Source organism: Terrapene carolina, unplaced genomic scaffold, assembly GCF_002925995.2.
Source record: "Terrapene carolina triunguis isolate 2854851 unplaced genomic scaffold, T_m_triunguis-2.0 Scaffold706, whole genome shotgun sequence".
Lineage (NCBI taxonomy): Eukaryota > Metazoa > Chordata > Testudines > Emydidae > Terrapene > Terrapene triunguis.
The window spans coordinates 1,861,758-1,883,458 of NW_020665057.1; the positions used below are offsets into that span (position 1 = coordinate 1,861,758).

Consider the following 21,701-nt stretch of genomic DNA (forward strand, 5'->3'; position numbering starts at 1 on the left):
CAAACTTCTTGGTTTTCTTTTTTGATGAAAAGTCAAAATTTTCCATGGAGGAAAAATTTCTGCATAGCTCCATAAAAATATAAACATAGCTCAGGTTTAAGTGATGAATTTTGGAACAGGAGTGCTCTCATGTAAGCCTATTAGAAAATTCCAAATTTCAGAATACATTATGTGAATACATAAGTGAATAACTTATCTGCGAAAGATACTTCTAGCAAAGACAAGGGACTGGGACTATCTGGATACAATTCCAAGCTCTGCTACCAGGTTCTCATGTGACCACTCTCTCTACCTCAGTTCATCATTGGTCAAATGGGGATACTACTACTTCTCTACCTCACAGGAGTGCTGCCAGGATAAATTCATTAATATGCAGCTAGTTTCAGCTACTACAACATCAGGTGGCCTAAGGACATTGACTGATAACTAGAAGAGTTCGATAACCTCTGGATTTGTCACCAGAAAAAACCCCAACACCAAACTTAAAATTTTTATTTTCAGATTGGACAACATGAGCTTCCACAATGCCGAGCTAAAACAGGGAAGCTCTCTCCTCTTCTCACACAATATGCCATGACAGCTATCACAGCACAAGGACTTGGCCTTGATGATAAATTCATAAAAGGTGGAAACACTATTTTGCCATGCTGAATTTGCAACATTTGGGTTCAGAGTGAAGTCTAACCCAGCCACTTTGGTCTAGGTTGTTTTTTTGCCCTAATTTTACCCCTTTAAGAGGTCCCTTTAATTGGAGGGAAAAACCCCACATCATCTGTACCCTATATACACACAAGCCAATAGGGTTGTTTTGTGTCAAATATTTCAAATATTTGTGTCAAATATTTCAAATATCCTCTGTGCAGAGGATCAACCATGATTATAGAAAGTACAAACCTCCTCTGTCAAATTCCCAGTCAAAATACCAGTTTTTTGAGACAGCGATCTTTACACCCTGCCAGCCGGCAGCGTGCAGGGGAACTATCAGAGTCTTAATGACTTTGAGGAATCTAACCTTAAAATTAAAATTCCTCTGACTTTAATTAGACCTGCACATTGCTCAGCACCTTTCAAAAATCAGGTCTCTTATTTTGGCGCATGAGTAAAGATTCAAAGGCGATTTAGGCAATCACCACATACACATACCCACACCCTCCCATACCTTCGCCCCCGATAGATGTGTGTCTATGCATGACCATGCTTTCTGGAGATGACGGTTCAAAAATTTGCAGCAGCAATTTTTCTTTAATAGTTATAGAGCAATTATTTCTTAAGCAGCCACATTTATAGGCATTCATTGGCATTCTTAGCTGTAGTGTAATAGCATGGTAGATTTTTTTTTTTACTTAGATTGTAAGCGCTTTGGGGCAGAGATTATCTTTTTGTTCTGTGTTTGTACAGCACCTAGCACAGTGGGGTCCTGGGTCCAGAACTAGTGCTCCCCCCATGCAAATCATAATAAATAATAAATAAAAAATTCAGTTACAATAGAATGAGTGTCATTTTTGCAGTGTGACTGAACTGGTTGTTTTTAGTAGTGTTTTACCATGCATTCCACTTGCCTTTTATGATCAAGGAAGTTTCATGCCAGTAGGTTCAAGCACTAGAAAACCTAATTTTGGCATAACACATCCGTTCTTTGCCCTTGACAATATCTCCATGATCAGTGGCAGAATCCGTTAATCCAACCTTTAGTCCTTGTACAACTAACTCAGTGTGTTCACTGAATTGTACAAGCAAATTTACCGCACTGAGTGTTTTGTTGTTTTTCTTTCTAAATATATTAACACAAAGCTCTGCCATTGCATAGTAATATGGCTGTTTTGTTGAGGGACAGCAGGGATAGGATACAGGGACGGTATAGAATGCCCTACCGTGGGTAGTAACGTGGCCAAGCCTGTTTTTTGGAAGCTAAGCCATGTCCGTAATGAAACAGTTCTTTTCTCTGCTGATAACATCAACTAGCTCACTTGGGTTCCAGTAACCGTACACATATTTGATGTAATTAGTGGAGAAAATGTTTTACTGATGGCAAAATCATATCATGAGTCTGTATACCAACATACTACAGGACCCTTGTCTTTTAACACTGCTTAGGGTGACCAGATGTCCCAATTTTATAGGGACAGTCCCGATATTCAGGGCTTTTTCTTATGTAGGTGCCTATTACCCCTCACCCCCTGTCCCGATTTATCACACTTTCTATCTGGTCACCCTAACACTGCTTCAGGTTCATTCCCATAATTTCCACTACATGTAAAGTTTGTCCCATGGCCTTTTAGGTATTTGGAATACATTTAAACTTTTCCTCTCTAATGTCTCAGGAACTATGAGCTGCTTTCTAGCAGCTCTACAGCATGTTATTAATGACGGTGACCAGGAAAAGGGAACAGATTGAAATCTTTGGAAAATGAGCGGTGGGTTCCAGCATTTGATTTGCAAGAATTAATATGCCATTGCAAGAAATAAGAGCCCACTGCCTCCAGAAACACTTTGGTCAGCATTTCATGTAGTTCAGACTTTTAAGTCTGCACATTCCCACTGACTCTGCTTTGGGCTGCTGTTGCACAGTTCAGGTCCAGTTCAGCAGGCCCCAATGCAGCCTTTTTCCATTTCCTCCATTGCCCAAGGCTACTAGGAAATCCAAATAAGAATGTTTAACTTCCAAATGAGACAGATGCCAAGAGCAAGTGTTCTACATATAATATTGCTGGCACACCTTAAAAGTCCAATTGCTGTTCTTCATTCAGCTGAGCTTCCACAAAAAACAAAGTCGAATGACGTGTGCTTTATCGCAAGCCACACTACCGTGTAAAGTATGCAAAAGAAAATCAGACAAAGTAATTTTAGAAAAAAGAGGTATCGCATGTCTGTGCAAATACACTGACTTTTATTTGAAGGTCAACCATTTTAGTCATTAAAATGGTGCAGACTATATTAATAGAGAAATGTGATCATCTCTTCATTATTTGCCTTTCGTACTGTGAATTTCCATTGAAAACTTCAGCTGAAAGTTTCATAAGTCACAAGCTCCAGCCTCCATCAATGATAAGCTCATTGCCAGTCATGTAGGCAGTCTGAAATCATAAGAGGAAGAGTAACTGTCATTTATTACTAATAAACAGAGGAAAAGGCTAACAATTATTGAAGTCAATTTAACAAAAACATTTCCTCTATCTACAAACAGTCCTTTAATCTCCACAAATACAACAGTGGCTCTGAAAATTTCAAAGGATTAAGAACCTTAAAAACTAAAACCTTTTAGCTACCACATTGGGCGGTTGCAAAGTGACAAATCATCACATGGCTTTAGGACTTCTGACTCTTACAGATGGTAGGCACAAATGTGTCACGGAGGGACCAAATGAATGCTCAGAAGGTGGAGTTATGACATCTGGCCTGCAGCCATATCACTTGGCACTGAGAAATCATTACTTCTCATAGGCTAAGCAGGGTCTGACCTGGTTAGTAAGTTAAAGGAGCAATCTACAAGAAAAACCCAGATGGTGGAGGAAGTGGTGTTGTTGATTGAGTAGGGGGCGCTCTTTCCTCTGGATCAATACCAAACCATATTGAGTTCAGAGCTAATACTGAAGTCCTGACCACATATGGGCAAAGATCCAATTAATAATAAGCTCTACCAATAATATCAGACTGATAGGTTTAGTCTGTGTGTGGCCAACATGAACTTTGAGAAAGTGACAATTGATAGAAATATTGGGACACTTTCCTCAAGCGATTCTGCGGGGCTCAGAAAGATTGTCCCGACTACTGGGCAATTTCCATGGCATCTAGTCCTATTACGTGTGCTGTTAAACTACTGTTGGTGCTATTTGTGGCCAGGTTTGGGTCTACTATGTGCCCTGTGCCCTTACTATATCCTCTGGATGTAGCCTCTCTAGACGGGGAGGGTTTGTAGTTCAGACATTTGTAGCAGAATGATATGTTCCTGCATCTTCATTTTACATCATCACTTGAGGGTGACTGATTGTTTTGAGGATGATTATGGCCCCAAAGCTATAATTATTATTTATCCTTTCCTGAGAGATCTGTCTCACCCAAACATTTCGTTGTTGCATACTGTATTCAGGTTACAGATCCACTGACCCTAGTGTACTGAAGGTGGTGTCACCTGTGGTGGAAGCAAAGCAACTTTGTGGGGGCAATGGGAAAGGACTCCATACCACCCAGCCCCCCATAGAACTGTGCCATGCACAGCCAGTTTGTTCAGAATGCATGCAATGTCCAGAATATGGTCCTCAGTAAATAATAACTTAACCTTCACTTTCACTGCCCGGAAATAGTTCACTGTTTGTATCTTGGGCTAGACTCAAAGTATGTCAGTCTTCTATTACTGCAGTAATCTGTCTCCAAGACTGTGTAAGCGTCTGCAAAATAGCTTCCCTCTACTGAGAAGCCACAAGATGGGGTGGGATTCTGTGGTTCACAACAGATTTTGTTGTACAGTACTTACTTCGTCAGAGGCCAGATACACAAAGAGGTGGGCCACTTCTTCAGCAGTAGCCATCCTACCAGTCTTCTGTCTAGCCAGAAAGTCTTTCAGGGCCTAGAGATACCAGAACATTCCATGCATCACCGCTACACACTGAAATATGTAGCCATGATGACTTTGTGCTACATTAAAAAGCTATGTGGTCAGACGGCCACAAGCTCATAATATGATTACTGTGCAGATAGTACATATAATGCCCAAAGAAAACACTGGCTGGGTGACTTAGGGTACATCTTCACAGGGATAAAAAATCGTGGCTAGCCTAGGTCAGCTGACAGAGGTTCACAGGGCTTGGGCTCCCGGGCTGAAAAACTGCTGTGCAGACTTTTGGACTTCGGCTAGAGCCTCAGCTCTAGAGGACACTGTGAGCCCGTCGTCTGACCTGGGCCAGTCATGGCCATGCTGTGGGTCTTTTATCCCTATGCAGATAATACCATTAGTGGTCTAAGCTTCAGAGTTGCAGAACACTTCAGTACCCTGGAACCAGCGGTTTAAATTCCAGTAAGGTCGACTCAGCCATTTCTCCTTTTGCAGCAGACAGAATTCTGTGCAGAGGTCCTGCAGATGAGAACCTAAGACCTCAGCTGAGTGTTTGCCAAAATTTTCCTCTCCTTCACTGTTGTGTAGTTTACTGCACATCAGTTTGTTGCTGCCATATGTCCAAGAAGTGGCTGTTTTGTATTGGTGCTGTAGACATAGTATATGATTGTAAAATATTTGGGAAGTCGGCAGGATGAAATGCACTGTGGTTTTCTTTAGCATAGTGTCATGGAAGGACCTGCTGATGCCACTCTGAGCACCAGGTGACCAAGCAGCCAAAGCACAATCACTGCTGTTGCTAGTCTTGAATACTGAGATTTAGGCAGAAATGCTGTTCAGTTTTACCCAAATTCTTTAACATAATTTAAATTTGTGCATGCACACAGCTAAGTAGCCTGCTTACCTGTTCTGGGTTGGACCTGGCTTGGATCCTCTCCCGTAGAGATGGAGTGTCAACAGTTCCTATGCAAATGTTCAAAATTTAAAACAAATACTCCACCGTACTGAACGTGAGCAGTCATGACAAAGGACTTCATCACCATTAATCCTGTTATTTATACACTGCCATGGCTGCATAGCACTTCATAACAAGATTGGGATAAAGTTTTCAAAAGGGTCTAAAAGATTTAGGACTCTAAATCCCACTGACTTTCAATGAAGGACAGACTCTTAAGTGGCTGAGAGTCATTTCTGAAAATGGAACTTAGTAGCCTAAGTCATAGAAGTGCTTTTGAAAAAATGTTACCCACAGCTAACAAAAAAAATGAGCAACATCCCTTCCTCAGTGTTTACAGTCTAAAACTATGAATGGAAATAGCAAAATGTTAAAACTGCCTCACTATTCTGGATAGTGACAAAGAGAATCTTTATACTGATAGTAATCTACGCAAGAGGACACTAGCTGATTTATTATCATAAAGTATTTTTATGGCAGCTCACTTCCTTAAGCAATTTTACTGTGCTGATCATCACCAGGGAGAGGTGATGCAGCTTTGTTTGATGCCACCGAACGTTCACAAATTAGAATACAAATCAATAGTTCAAAAATAGATTGTGGCATTCTCTTGGCTTAGAGAGATACTATAGTCATACAACGTGGACTTCTAGTTACCTATCCCAGGATATCCTCCCATTCCATTGCAGTGACTAGGCACCTATGTGGAGAAAGATCAGCACAAGAGATGGGGTTTCATTTGAACTGAGGGGGCGTAGAGATTACCACTAGTTTGAGATTAGCTTTTAATTGCAGAGAGTTTCGGAAATGGTCCTTGATTTGTGTAGTATTTTATTTCTCTCCAATGTTGTTGTGAGTGGGGAGGAATGGAATTAAGTGGGAAATCAGTATTGTGATGAAGTAGCCAATACTTGAGAACTCTCTGGGGATAGCTTCAACCTTTATATTCCAGGCATGTGTTTCATCTCTGGTCTGAGATGATCTTCGGCTTGCACAAGAGGTTGCACAGAAAGAAATTCTTAATTCTGCCAGGTTACAAAAACTCCCTATTAAGATCTTCTACAGCAGCAGGACTAGCTTTCTCCCTTGGCATTAGCAAAGAAGTTAGCTTTTGCTTGGCTGCTCACGTAACACCAACAGACCCCGGTCGTCGGTGGGCGGGATCTAACCTGGGGCCTCTGGAGCTTAGTGCATGAGCCTCTACTGCATGGGCTAAAAGCCAACTGGCTATTAGCTATGGCTGTAGAGCAGACTCATTTTCTCTCTCTCTCAGTGGTCTCGGTTCCACTAGATGGGACAGAACACCTCACCCAGGAGGTGTGTGGGTTACACTCACACTTACATCATCCAGGTGCTCTTTGATGTGGGTTTGCTGCTCAGCTTTGAGCACTCATGCATAGAGAGGAAAGCCTTCCACAAAATTACCAGTGCTTGATTTGGCCAATTAAAAGTTATTTTAAGGGGGAAACAGTCCTCCAAGATTGCCTCATTCCTCCTTTCTGTTGCCCCTCTTTCCCAAAGTACCACTCCCCTCCCATTGTGCAGATCTATTCCCTGTGTCAAGGAGGAAGGATGAAGCACCTTCTTGAATCGGTGTTGGTTTCGTCAGTTGGCTATAGAGGCACTTTAGACCAATGTAAGGTGCTCCTTCCACACCATGGACTGAACATGCTGCTTCTCCCAGGCTCCTAGGCTCTAGTAAGTGGGTAACATGTTTGTTAATTATTAAAAGGTGATGCTGGTGGGATGTGAAGAACCATGCACAATTCATGATGTGCAAAGAGGTCTGCAAGTTTTCTGATTTCTCACCCAGAGTTTCACCCCAAGTCCTATATGAAGAAACCCCCAAAGCTCAACAGGAAACTCAGATGAAACCACACAGTTTATGCCTGTTTTCAAGTTGAAAAGACATTGAGTTTTGCATGGCTGCAGCGGAAACCCCAAACTGGCTTAAGGTCACTCAGAACAGTACCAGTGTTTTACATATGGTTTGGGGGACTTACTTACACAGGCCCCGAGCACCTAGAACTCCAAGTGAAATGAGAGGAAACAGCTGATGCTCATCACCTATGAAAATCAGGCCTTTTGTCCGATTTTGCCAGTTTGGGGTTTAATGAAACCCCACCGCAAATTACTATTAAAATATATATTCACAGCTCTAGTTTGGATGCTTAAAAATAAAAAGCAGGTTAGATTTGGTAGGTGTGCACGGACACGCCTGTGGTATGTGTCCTTGTGGTTGCCGCTGCCGTACTAACTTCACTACACTCTCACCAGGCATGCCAGCCCACCTCACTGGCTTTTACATCACCCGGATCTAGTCACATCCAATTTTGTCTCACAACAGCAAGACATCAGGAATGAGGCAATCGTACTTTCAGCATTCCTAATCAGCAACCAAAAGCACCATTTCCCCCTTCGTCCCCCAATCTGCTTCTCTAAGTTGCAACTTTCACGTCCAAATAATAACTGGTATAATACACCATCAAGATACTCTGAGCATATGTAGGTGTGCTTTTATAGGCCACAGAGATTGGACTGCTATAAAAATAGCAATTCTTAATTTTACATTTCAGGAAATGCCAGAAGAAAGTCTTAAATGTGGTTTCTCCCTTGACTGCTGATGCCTTCAGCGGCTGTTTGCAGGTGGTTGGGCTGTTTTCAAGTTTCATTTTCTATCAACAACCTCAAACTAAATCTGGCGCATTAAGTAGGCCAGGTGGCGTGTAGCTTTGAGCTAACGCTAAAGACAAACCTGTGTTTTTTCAGTGTCAGCTCCAAGTTTACAAAATGCTGCAAGGACTTACTTACCCGGACATATGCAGTTGCATCTGATGCCTTTTTCAATGAAATCAGCAGCTACAGACTTGGTTAGACCAATAACTGCTGCCTTTGAAGTGCTATAGACACATCGGTTTACAACTCCTGAAAGAAGAGGTTAGTATTAGGGTAACACGAAGACCAAAGAAGATGGTCACATTCCCATATGGATCTGCTTTTGGGCTCTAGAATTTTCTGGATGGCATCTTCTTGAGCAGAGGCTGAATGACAGGCTGGCTAGAGTGCTGATTGCTAGACAAAGGAATCCGCATGAGTAGAGTGCCGTTCAAGAACCAGGATACAGCAATGTACTGACCAACAGCACAGAATGAAAATATCTGAGGAAGTAGCCTAGGAAGTTTATTTTAAAAATTGCATAAAGATTTATAAAGGAAAGGGAACGATCTGCCCCTCACACACAGAGCTCTTGTTGGGTAACCCTTATGCAGTTGGTACTAAGGAAGCAGTGAAAAACAAGAAAAATGATATATGTGGCATGGTACCACTAAATGAGGCAATAAATGGTATCAGTCAAGGTTGCTTGGGTAACCTTCAATCTCCCCTTCCTCCCCCCCCCCCCCCCACCCCCCCCCCCGGTCTTGTGCATATTCATTATTATATGGTCTTTAATTACATGACCATATACTGTTTTTTCCACAGTACCCCTACCTCATTCACGCACAGTGGATAGTGCTCACTGGATGGGCAGCTATTCACAATTTCTTTCATCCTGATCATCCAAACCTGTGGCTCCATGCCTTATTTACTGCATGCCATGCAAACTTGCCCTGAACACAGAATTTTTAATTTACTCATTGGCTTTTCTATGGTACGGTCATTGTAGCAACCTAGTTCTTTACAAAGATTAATCAATATTTCTTTGCACAAAACCCCAGTGAGGTGGTATCATCATCTCCATTTTACATATGAGGAACTAAGGCACAGAGATTAAAGCCAAACTGTCTAAAGTGTCACTTAAATGTTGGGTGCCCAATTGGAGGTGCCTAGGGCCTGGTTTTTCAGAGTACTTGGCATTTTATAGCACATCCTATGTTCAGAGCATAGCTCTGCCTGAGCTCAGTTGCAGTCGTGAGTGCTCAGCACTTCTGCAAATCAGGTGTCAAGTTGGGTACCCATAAAATGAGCAACCCACAGTGGCTACCTGTGCCCAGCATCATATAGGAATTCTGTGGCAGAGACTGGGTAGAATCCAGTTCTCCAGGGTAGCACTCAGCTTCCTAAACCACAGAGGAATCCTCTCCCTCATTCACTGCACCCTTCAACTTCTGCAGCAAATGAGGCAGGGGCCTTCCAGACAACAGCCTCCTTTGCGGCACAGCTCCATTTCATCCCCAGAGCACTGTCCACCCTGTTCACCGAATGAGGTGGGAGTCCTGTGAGAAAAACTGCATGTGATCATGTAATTAAAGACTACATCATAATGCTTATGCACAAAGGGGCCAAAAGAAGGTTGCATTTGTGTATTCAGTCCCATCTCTCCTAAAATAGGCACTTTCAAATTTGGACTCACGAAATATTATTCTACAGGTCCAGAATGTCAACCTTGGACACGACCTAGGAATATCGCAGGCACATATATGACAAAACAATCCTCTAGCAAGTCTATTACCTTTAATGCTGGATGCCACAGAAGACATGTTGATAATGTTTCCAGATTTCTGTGCAAGCATCTGCAAAAAAACCCCACAACCACCATCAAGCCATTCAAACAAAAGCTATTCTGCCGTATGGGGACTTGTTCTACCAGCCTTCCTCACATTAAGTGGTATTTTATTCCACAAGTAATTTCTCAGATTTGCAGGCCAAAATACTACCCCAAAGGGCAGCATTTGGCTCCTGCTTCACAGCTTTGAATTAGTAACCCAGTCAGGTCAGTCTTAAGTATGTCACATTTTGAGATCTCATTTTCATCAATAGTAATACCCACTTTTTTACTATGTACTCGTGGAGAACCTACCTATAAACAATGAATTAAACCTCAGAACCCTCCTTTGAGCTAGGTAGGTATTTTAGGATGGAGAAGCAAAGGATCAGTGACTGCAAAAGTCATATACCAAATCTGTGCCAGAGCTAGAAACAAAACCCCCTTTCCCCGATTCACAATTAACACAATTAATACTCGCTGGAACCGAGGGTTTCAGGAAAGTAGGGATTGGGATTGTATCATAATCACTGCAGGGTGCATCCTGTTCACTTTGGTGACAGCCATCCTTGGGCTATTTTGGCCTTGCAGTATGTTTCCTGTAAACACCTCAGCCTGTGGCCCATGAGTTTGGCCCAGAATGTGGTGGTTATGTCACAAACAGGAAGTATCCTCAAGCTATGGTATAATCATACAGGTGAGTTGTTTATCTAATGGGATGAGTACTCCCCTATTGAAGTAGCGTGTTGTCGATGGTATTGAACAGCTCTGCAAGATAGCTTCCTGTTGTGGGTATGGGGGAGAAGTCACACAATTACATCTGAATGTTTACAAATATTTTTGTAGAGACGGTGTAGCCTTATTGTCTGGGTGCGTGTTGTAGGGTATTGCTTTCCCATGCTCTCTGTTACTGCGCTGCATTTGAAAATGATTCTAAATACAAATTGTACAGTGTAAAAAACCCGAATTAACCCTCTCTACACACTAGTCTGAAAGGTTAGGCTCTAAATCAGGACTGCATTAAAGCAGTCCTCAGCACAATATGATATGAGGGCCTTCCATGGCCACATCCCCACATTTTCACCCACCGTCACGCTCTGATAGTGCCTATGACTTAATCCTGCCCATCTTGAAACACACCGCAATGTCTTTTACACTAAGGAGCATTGTAGACAGAGCCTTACCTTTGGAAGGAACGTCTTGATCATTAGATACATGCTGTGGACGTTGAGGTTCATTGTAAAGTTCCAGTCTGTCTCCTCACATTCCAGAATGGTTCCGTGATGGACAAAACTGGATTAAGTGCACAAAAAGCAATGGATTATTTCCTGTGCCTTTTCTGTATAATTTACATTTTTTCTCCTGCTCCTCTGGAATAACCCCTCCAATCAAGCAAGGTTGGACAAGACTCTTCAGAGGTTATAATGCAACATTCAGCTTGCACAAGTTTCCTATAACTAGTATATGTAGTTCAAGACAGTCACAATAAGCCACCATATGCATATGTAACCCACACACCTCCAGGGTGTGGTGTTCTGTCCCATCTAGTGACACAGACCACTTGGAGAGAGATAAAATGAGTCTGCTCTACAGTCTTAGCTAACAGCCAGTTGGCTTTTAGCTCATGCGGTAGAGGCTCATGCACCGAGGTCCCAGGTTCAATCCCGCCCGCTGACAACCGGGGTTTGTTGGTGTTACACATAGATAAAGATTTGGTAATAGGCAGAACTAGTCATAAAAAAAGGGTGTCCCTGAAATCATCCATCAAAATTATTGGTCAAAAATTGACATTTGAAAAATCTCAGTGACCGCTAGTACTGTATAAAGATATTTTTATTTTGATTTATCTTTTCCAAGTTAAAAAACAATGTATGATGTGAGCTCTCCAGTTCTGGAGAAGATAATGGCTTTATCACCAACATATCCAATGAGGTGGTGATGAAGGGTGCCTGAAAGAAAGCCCTTGAAGCCGAAGGCCTCTCTCTGCAGAACAGGAAGAACACAGACAGTGTTACACTCTCCCCCCACTGGTCTGCCACTAGTGGTGAGAATGTAAGTCAGTCTCCAGAGCCAATGAGTATGCAGACACCAGAAACACCTTTGTGAAACGGATATACAAAAAAATCAAACAAAATACCTTTGGGGAATAAACACGGGAAGGAGAAGGGAGTTTAAAACAATAGGCTCTAGTTACCCTGCAACATTACAGAGGACATCAATCCTTTCAATCTCCTTGGCCAGATTTTCTATTTGTTCTCTGCTGGTGACATCCAGCAACCGTGTTTGAATGCCTATAAAAACAAAATGGTTTTATTTTGCTTTGTTAAAAATTAATAGCCTGATTTTCAGAGGAGCTGAGCGCCTGCAGTTCCCACCGATGTCAGTGGGAGTTCACAGGTGCTGAGCAGTTCTGAATATCAGACCATAACATGGGTACCCTTGGGTACTATGGCCTTTTACCCCCACCACCCAAAAGCCACACTGTTTTGTTAAATTGTCCCAATACTGAATTGCTATAATAATAAGATCATGGAGTGCTAGTCAAGAGCCAAGAGGGGAGTTAGAAAAGACCACTGATGTTATTGTAAGAGAAGAACAACCACACGAGCAGGTGAGCTGGTGTCTTCTGAAAAGTGGAGCTAATTCCAATACACTCCCATTTCACAGAAACTCAGCCCACCAAAGCACTCATCACCGTGAATTACAATCATTACACGACCACAACAAACTCACTGGCCAATTGTAGCCACAGCTCAGGTCCCTGTTACCTAGTACTGTAATCATTATGGGTGTCACATAGACTACAGATCATGGCACATGCAATATGTTATTTGGAACCAAGAGGACTATGAGCCAGGCTTGTACAACTCATTAATGAGGAATAAGTGACTTGTGTAAGTCATTAGTCATCTTGTTACCTGGACGGGGTGAGTCATAACTATGCTAAATGGGACAGGGGGAAGTACATATGTTTGATTGTCAAAGCCCTCAGGTCGTGCACATAGTGTGGGAAATGTTGGCTAGTTTTAAAATGTACACAATGTGATGTCGATGTCTTCGGAATTAACCTATCAATATTTATAAACAAAAAATGTTTATTTTGGAAAAAATATTAATCCACCTTCCGAGCTGTTTAAAGAGGTTGCTTGGGGCCCTTTCCTGTGTGATTTAAATTTACCTTTCACACGCACAGGCAAACACAGTTGATTCCAAAATGGAGATTGCTGTGACTCTCTTCTAAACACTTTACAGTAGAGCCAGCCCCACTGTAACATTGTTACCTTAAGGTAGAAAGCACAGAATGCCATCTGCCGGCAGAAATGCAAACAGCAAAAAAATGAAACACCCTAAATTCACAGCTGATCTCCAGAAAGGCATGCCACTGTTCCAGCGCCTTCATGCAAACAACGCCCATTAAATCACCATGACTCATTTCCTGTGCACTGCTGAAAATACATTATTTTGTGGTTTTATCATCCACACCTATTTACACAGAGTTTAATAGCTACTGTGATGCTAGCCTGGTTGAGTGGAAAAATGCTGATGGAAACTAATAAATCATTCTCCACTGGAAAAACCTGCACGTCCTGAAGCCAAACTGACAAATTCATGTACATGTTCTAAAACACCTCTGGAAATTTCTCTAGGAAATATGTTAGCAAGAAAGCTAACTTCTCCCTGGCAGGCTGACTAACAGTGGTGTCTTCTCTTCTGTATTAGTTGAAAGTCCGACATATTCTAATTCCAGTCCTCAAAGGAAGAGTTGGGATTTAACAAATCATATGTCTGAAGTTCCTTTTCCCAAGACTTAGGCCTGGTCTACACTAACCCCCTAAGTCGAACTAAGGTACGCAACTTCAGCTACGTGAATAACGTAGCTGAAGGTCGACATACCTTAGTTCGAACTTACCGCGGTTCAGACGCGGTCCACACGCGGCAGGCAGGCTCCCCCGTCGACTCCGCGGTACTCCTCTCGCCGAGCTGGAGTACCGCAGTCGACGGCGAGCACTTCCCGGATCAATTTATCGCGTCCAGACCAGACGCGATAAATCGAACCCGGAAGTTCGATTTCCAGCCGTCGAACTAACCGGTAAGTATAGACCAGCCCTTAGAGGGGTAGGGACTGCGCAGAACTCTGATTCCACTTCCTGGTGTTCCTGCCAGCACAACTGGCCTGATGTGTCAAAGTAAATAACCCTACTCAGTTTGAGAATTCATGAAATTCTGAGAGGATGAATTGGAAATTCCCCAGAATGCCATGAGTCACCCAGAGGCTGTTCGCAGTAAGTCTGGCTAAGAGATTGTTATTCGGCCTTCTCAATGTCAGGAATGTATGTAAGGACCAGTGATCACTTTTATTCACTAAGTTAATTTGGAAGTATTTTCATGCTGTTTCATTGTGTATATAGGATAGATTTCACCCATACTTTTTATGTTAGACATAAAAATAAACTTGTGTTACGATTTCCCTGCCTTGTGTCTAACTAAGGAACAATGATGTGAGTTTGTGCCCATGAGTAGTCGATACATACTAGTATAGTATCAGCAGGGAGAGAACTCTTAGTCCTGAGAATTTATACAAATGTAATAGGGGGTGATTTAGTGACAGTGTAATTCACATTTAAAAGATACACCAATTCACACTAGTGAACAACTACGTTGCCATTAATGCCATTAGTTGGTCAAACTGAAATGCAGAGCACTAAATCGGATTCTTATGTAGCTAATGAAGTGAGTTCTATAGCTCAAATGAGAGAAGTTCATGATTTTAGCACTAACATCCCAAAGCTCAAGTCCCATGACTGAAACAAGAGGTAGTTAGACTTGTCAGCCAGCCCAATGGCCAGGACAAGTCAGTGAAATGGACGCTATTGTGAGAAGTGGCAGCAGTTAACAGCTTCACTAGTGCCTCGTAAAATCAGATGGATGGGGTTACTCCATGTACCCAGTATATCCTTTTTGAAATGCTGACGTTTCAGTGGAAAACTTGCACTCAAACACCAAACCTCCACATTCTGCTACAGCAGAGAAAAGACCAGATGCCAGCACGAAGGAGTAACTTGCATTATTACAGTTTCTACTGCCTTTAGAATTCTGTATTGTCCTGAGATGAAATTTGTACAAGCAGCTTACAAAATACACAAAAGAGTTGGACTTAAGTCTGTTGTAAAGCATTTACCTGAATACTCCTCCAGTTCTTGCAGCTTGGACTCACTGATGTCTGTAGCAATGACCTTTGCTCCCTCTTTTGCAAAAGCCTGAACAACACAAGCAAAAGGAACCATTAACATTTAGATATTTTAGGGTTTACCAGTAATAGAGGCTGCCTTCTCCTTTCACTTCCATCTTGGACTGAAAAAGGAGCTGGCTGAAGGCAGCGAATCGCTTGCTTTTTGTGTGCGTGTATAACAAAATTATCTGTATCTATACTTGGCTACATAGCCAAACACCCTGGTTTCAGCTGAGTGTACACAGGAGAGAGGGGAACAGAACTTATGATGTTTATCCCCCAAACCAGGAATCTGTAATTAAAGCAGCGGGTCCTGTTACTTGACCCAGTTGAAGGAACAGATATACACCAGAGTGTGCTTGATACACTGTCTCTAGTAAGGGCAGCACCTGTATTAGACAGTAGGTTACAAACGTGTAGGGCAGTAGTCCCCAACGTGGTGCCCACGGGCGCCATGGCGCCCGCCGGGGCATTTATGTGCGCCCGCCTACTGACAAGAGAGCGCTTCCGCCAGACAACCCGCCGCCGAGGAGTGCGGCCGCCGGACAACCAGCGGCCGAAATGCCGCCGAGAAGCGGCAATGCCAAGAAACGTCGCCGCCGAAATGCCGCTGCTTCTCGGCGGCATTTCGGCAGCGGCACTTCTTGATGACGTCGGTTCTCGGCGGCATTTCTGCGGTGACCCTTCTCGATTACGCTGCTTCTCGGCGGCATTTCGGCGGCTGGTCGTCTGGTGCCCGCCACACTCTTCTGGGAACATGAATATGCTATTGCAACAGAAAGGTTGGGGACCATTGGTGTAGGGGCTGATCCTAAGCTGCTGAAAATCAATGCAGCATTAAAGACTTGAGTGGAGCTGTGCCAATTTGCAACAGCTGAGGATCTGACCCACAGTTTATAGAAAATGAGTGCTTTTGTATAGTGCTTCACATCCAAATCATTGAAGAGTGCACTACTTAGAGAAACAACTTATTAATGGTTCTGTTCATTACATTCAACAGAATCAGGTAGCTATTCCTGAGAGATACCCTTTAATACAAGGGAACCCTCATAAGCACCTGTGTCTATTGAGAGAAAACTACTTGCTCTGCTCCTCAGAGTGAGTTGTTGACAAGTGACTGCTATACAACAGACTCATCTGCTGATCACAGAAGCAAGAAGCTCTCAGAGACACACTACCCCCAGTAAGTGGCAGTAATGCAGTTTCTGAGAGTACCTATCTATAACTGTGGTGCATCTCTAGAAGGTCAGGTATGCCACTTCCATCTGTAGCTGATCGCAAATTTACAAAGCAAATTCATTAGGAAAAGGAATGTGTTTTACAAATAAGCTATTCCCAGTGAAAGGGTGTTTTAATGCAAGTGACAGGATTAGCAGTCCCCTGGCAAAGCCTGTGAAAATCAAAGTTTGTGACAACTAGGTATCTTTCATTGCATGTCACATGCTAGCTTTGCTAGTCCCTCTCTATAATTCACCACAGGCAAAGCCATCTTTGGAGAGTAGAGCTGGTCAAAAGTAGAGAAAAATAGAAGAACACCAGTATGCCCAGCCAACCCAGCCGAGAAGATCTTGGGGAAGGCTATTTATAGAGCAGCAGGGAATTTTGACAATGTGACTCTTGAGTGAATTTTTCCAGAATGGAAGCAAGGCTCTCATGGTGTAGCAGTAACATTTTTTTTCCCCATGTGCTTTTCACGGAAAAGTTGAAGGACTTGGCTTTTGATTTAATTTCCAGTTTGATAATAAAAGACAGTTCAGTACAGGTCTCATTGGGCTAATCAAAATAGCAAAGCTAGCAAGGAACTAAGAGGGGGAAAAAGAAGAATGAAGCTTTCCAGACTTACTATAGCAGCTGCTCGTCCAATCCCTTGTGCGGCTGCAGACAGCAATATTACCTTCCCATCAAGCCGACCCATGCTGCCCCCTGTAGGTATTTAAACATGTTCTGTGACATCTCTCAAAAGGAAAAGGAGTTAACACCAGCTCCAGGGACTCAAAAACAGATGAATTCTATAACTGAACAGGTGACTCAGAGCATCTATGACTAGAGAGAACTGGAGAGTGCCTTGTTCTTCCCACAAGATAAGAAACGTTTTCAGTATGCCTATTTCATACATTGGATTAGAAAATGAGAACTTTTAAAGCAAAAGCTTTAAAACAGGACTTGCCTGATCCCTGTAGGCAGATCGGAGTCTCCAGTGCCCTTTAGCAGAGTGTGACGTTATCAGCAAAATGCCTGATGGGCTACCACACTGAGCAGTTGAACACTGTACAACAAATATTGGCATCATCACATTGGATGTGCAATCAGTCTGAGCTGTGGACTGTTTCTCAAGAGACCAAGGATCTGAGATCAGAGTTGAAAACTGAGGGAGAATTATCATGCCAGACCTCCTGGTTATCTCAGCCATGGCTTTATTTTAGAGGTGTCCCTTCAATAAAGGGAAGCTATGATATGTCACAGGCATTTTGTCATTAGTTAATAACATCAGCAGAACAAATTCAGGGTGGGATTTTCAAAGATGCCTAAGAGATTTGGATGCCCCATGTCCATTAGAATTTAATAGGAATTAGGTGTCCAAATCCCCTTGGCAGGTTTGAAAGTCTCAACCTTAAATTGCTATGAATAATATATATACTTTTGAGAAGCGAGATGAAGTGAGTCTGCACCCCTGGACTTCAGATTAATTTGATACTATCCTGAAATGCAGACTTTTCAGCACTTCTGTAGGAAGTTGTAGGATTATTTTAATTGAAATAAATCTATCAGAAGTTAAAAGTGAATTTTAATGCCTATTACAAGTAGTAAGTGTACTCATGACCAGCTAGTGTGGGTAGGATGTGTGCATGCAAGCTCTCTGATGTTCTGGGACTCTCTGCAGTTCTGGGAAGGCTTACCAGCTACCAGTTATACCAAGTTGGTGACTTTCATAAAGTCCAAGCTTCCAAGGCCAGAAGGGACCATTGTGATCATGTAGCCTGACCTCCTGCATAGCACAGGCCATAGAACTTCCCCAGAATAATTCCTAGCTCATAGGCTGAGTGAAGCAAGTCTGTCTACAGAGGTGTAATGTGATAGCTTTTGAAAACCCCAACTGATCAATTTGAAAATTTCAGGGAATGTTCTAGGTATCAATGGGAAGAACATTATTAATTTTGGTGAGAATCCAAAAACCAGAAAAGCCTGATTTCCACTGATTTCACTGATTGCCTACAGCACCAAATGGGCTAAGCTCTCTGATGCCCTCTGTACTGCCTATACAGATCACAGACAGCAGCTTCCTAGGCACTACAGAGCTGTATACCCAGCCAGGCCCCTGGGCAGTGCTGGGGTCCTCAAAAGAGAAGTCCCAGAATTCATGGAGGTGCTGGCCATGCACACCACGAGGCGGGGCAAATCTCCTCTCATTTCAGTGTTGCCAGTTCAGTGATTTTGTCGCTCAGTCCAGCAGCGTTTTAGGTCTGCTTGAGATTTTTTGAGTTTTGCCTCAACAAGTCGCTAAACTGTGACCTTTAATCAAATCTGGTGACATCCTGGTGACGTTGCTACATCTAGCGACAAAATGGCTAAACTGGCAACACTGGATAGAAGGTGGTGAGAGCTATGAGGGGGAGGGGAGGATGCCAAGGGGGACTGAGGGTTAGGCAAGGGGAGGGCAGAGGATATATTGCAGGTTCGCAGTAGGGGGTAGAGAAGGGGTATACAGTATTTGGGCAGAGAGCTGGGGGCAGGAAAGGGGAGATATTGGGGTCTGGGGAATGACGATATTGGGACTGAGGGCAGAGGGATATTGGTTGTCAGGGGAGAATAAGTGGCTTGTAATTGGTGGGGAGAGAGTGATCAGGGAGTCATGATCAGCCAGAAGAGCGGGAGCCTAGCCAGTGGGCCTGTGTGCTCTGTGTGGGGAGACTGGAGGGTCCCTGCTCCCTTGCAGGGAGCTAAGTGGCTTGTGTGGGGGTAGCTCTGGGCTGCTCCCAACTGCTGGCCCCAGAGAGCTCGGCTGTGGGATGCTTCTCCAGGATGTGCAGTACAGCCCCTACCCTTCACCCAATCAGGGCTTCCTGTATCTGGAGGTGAAGATGCCGGGTTGAGGGGTATGAGCAGATGGAGAGATGGTGGCTGAGCCAGGTCCAGACTCTGGAGGGTCCCCTTTGGCCCAGGCTCCCTGCTCTGGAAGGAGATGGCCGCTGGGTAACCAAGCTGTCTGCCATTACTCCTTCTGGAATGGGCCCAGATGCAGAAGAGGCAGAGGAGGCAGCATAAGGAGATGGTGCCTCTGCCACACAGTATGGACCATCATCTCTCCTTCCAGAGCAGGAAGCCGAGGTCCAGCCCCGGCTCTATGTTCCAGAAGGAGAGATGGTGGCTCAGGAATTAGAAGTATTGGAACACTGTCCCAGTGCCTCCAAAAATGTACCAGAATGTCATTCTGGAGTGTCCCAGAATAACTCAAGCACTGCCTCTGGCTTCCTCCCACTCCGTCCAGCCCCCACCTTACTTCCCAATTGCACTAAAAATAAGTTGGATAATGCACAGAGCTCAGCCAACATAAGCAATGAAGAGTGCGGCCCTACCAATAATGTGGTAGCTTGGCAGACTATATGGGCATTAGGAACTAAACTGATAATATCCGGTAATTTTGCTTTTGCTTTAGGCCAGATTTTACACCATGTCTCCAGCTATCAAGGCTTAATGCACTCGGATACTGCCCATTTCCCACCACTAGAGAAACGAGAGCATGTAAGTATATAAACGTACAAATCAGTTTCTCAACCTCGTAGTCACAGCTTTCCTGACTGTTATTCCAGGTGAAACTAACAGGATGAAACATACGAGGCTGAATAAAGCCACTCACCTCAGGATCTCCACAGCCAGCTTTCAGGGTTCACCGACCCTTGTACCGGAGAAAAGTACAAGGTTTCAGAGTGCATGCTGGGTGCTGTAGTTCTGCTGGTGAATTGCTGTTCAAGACAATACCGTTCCCTGTTGAAAAGTTGAGATGCTGCCATCTAGTGAGGCTTGGGATATAAAAACAGTTATTGTAGCTCAAGAGAAGAAGTGAAGATTGTCAGCTTTACCTGGCAATTACTCTAAATAACAACAACAACAAAACCAAACAAACAAAAAACCCCCCCAACCAACCAAAAGCAAACAGTGAATGAATATGCTTTCCCCCAGTAATTTGTATTGACTGTATATCAGTCATCAGAATCCCAAAGAGAAAAGAATACACAATACATATGTAATAAAATTTTGCTGATAGAGCAACAGAAGGAGATGCAGAGGATGCTGCATGGATTCCAGGAGAGGCAGCAAACAGAATGACGAGCCCCGTTGGGATGGCAGGAGGCACAACAGCGGGTGTTTCAGGAGTTTGTGAAGGAACGGATCCAGGTACTGCAGCAGTTAATACAGAATGTGACAAGTCCTGCCTCGGGGAAAGAGAAGCTGGGAGCGGGGGTGCTGAGACTCTGTGGAATGGGCTCTGGGGATGATCCTGACATGTTCCTATTGACTTTCAAAAGAATTGTGACTGGTGTGGGCTGGGTTAAAGGATTATGGGCCCTATGCTTAGCCCCTTATCTGGTGGCAGAAGCCCAAGCTGCTTATATGTCAATGAGTGAGAAGCAGGCCAAGAACTACAATGTGTTAAAGGCTGCCATATTGGACCATGTAGGCTTGGCAACTGAAAGATACCAGCAGAAATTTAGGACAGGCAGGTGGACTGATGGGGTAAGGCTGAGAGAGTTTGTGCAGAAGTGGAATGATTGGGCCAACTGATGGCTAAGGCTGAGAGAACAAAATGTGGAAGCGGTCCTGGAAACTGTGATATTAGAGCAGTTTATGCAGAATCTCCTGGATACCACTAAGGCCTGGGTGAGGACACACCCACCAGAGACAATGGAGGCAGTGATAAAACTGGCGGAGGGATATGTTGAAGTGGATTTTCCAAGGAAAGTGGCTGGTCTGACAAGTGGGGTAAAAAGGAAAAAGGACAGTTACATGTTCCGTAACTGGCGTTCTTCGAGATGCAGCCCCCTTTATAGCATGATATGTCGGCGCCACTCCAGGGGTCGCAGCGGTGCTCCCCCACTATGGATGCTGCTAAGGGAAAAACTTCCAGCACCGGTGCACGTAGTGAGCACGCACACCTACTGTGGAATACACAGGAGCAATCACTCGAAGAAGAAAAGAGGAGATCCTCAAGCACTAAGACCCAGGAGCGTGAAGCAGAAGAGGAAGGCTACTTTGGCTGGCAGGGAGACAACCTACTATCAGCATCGGGGAAAGGCCACAGTAAGCAGGGTTGCCCGTATATGGAATGTGGACTGAGGGAATATTGTGGTTGGACTGGGGTGATGGGGAGCACTAAGGGAGAAAAACAATTCCTGGAAGGGTGACCTGAAGACCAGAGATGAGGGTTATTGATTCAGCAGCCAGTTTTTTTTTTTTGGGGGGGGGGGGGGGGGAGAGAATGCAGAGC

At 43.7% G+C, this 21,701-nt stretch overlaps 1 protein-coding gene across 2 annotated transcripts; it reads right to left on the bottom strand.

The window, feature by feature from the left end:
• Positions 1-2,873: 2,873 nt before the first annotated feature.
• Positions 2,874-20,141, bottom strand: BDH2 (3-hydroxybutyrate dehydrogenase 2). 2 transcript variants are annotated; one of them, XM_024211754.1, is made up of 10 exons: positions 20,073-20,141; positions 17,061-17,140; positions 15,167-15,245; positions 12,182-12,278; positions 11,172-11,280; positions 9,955-10,015; positions 8,316-8,429; positions 5,454-5,512; positions 4,472-4,564; positions 2,874-3,074 (listed from the first exon to the last, which is right to left on the bottom strand). In XM_024211754.1, the coding sequence occupies exons 2-10, from the start codon at positions 17,130-17,132 to the stop codon at positions 3,021-3,023; spliced, it is 738 nt and encodes a 245-aa protein (XP_024067522.1). In that variant the 5' UTR covers positions 17,133-17,140; positions 20,073-20,141; the 3' UTR covers positions 2,874-3,020. The 2 variants fall into 2 exon arrangements, with proteins under 2 accessions (XP_024067522.1, XP_024067521.1); XM_024211753.1 differs by lacking the exon at positions 20,073-20,141 and adding an exon at positions 19,976-20,056.
• Positions 20,142-21,701: the final 1,560 nt, after the last annotated feature.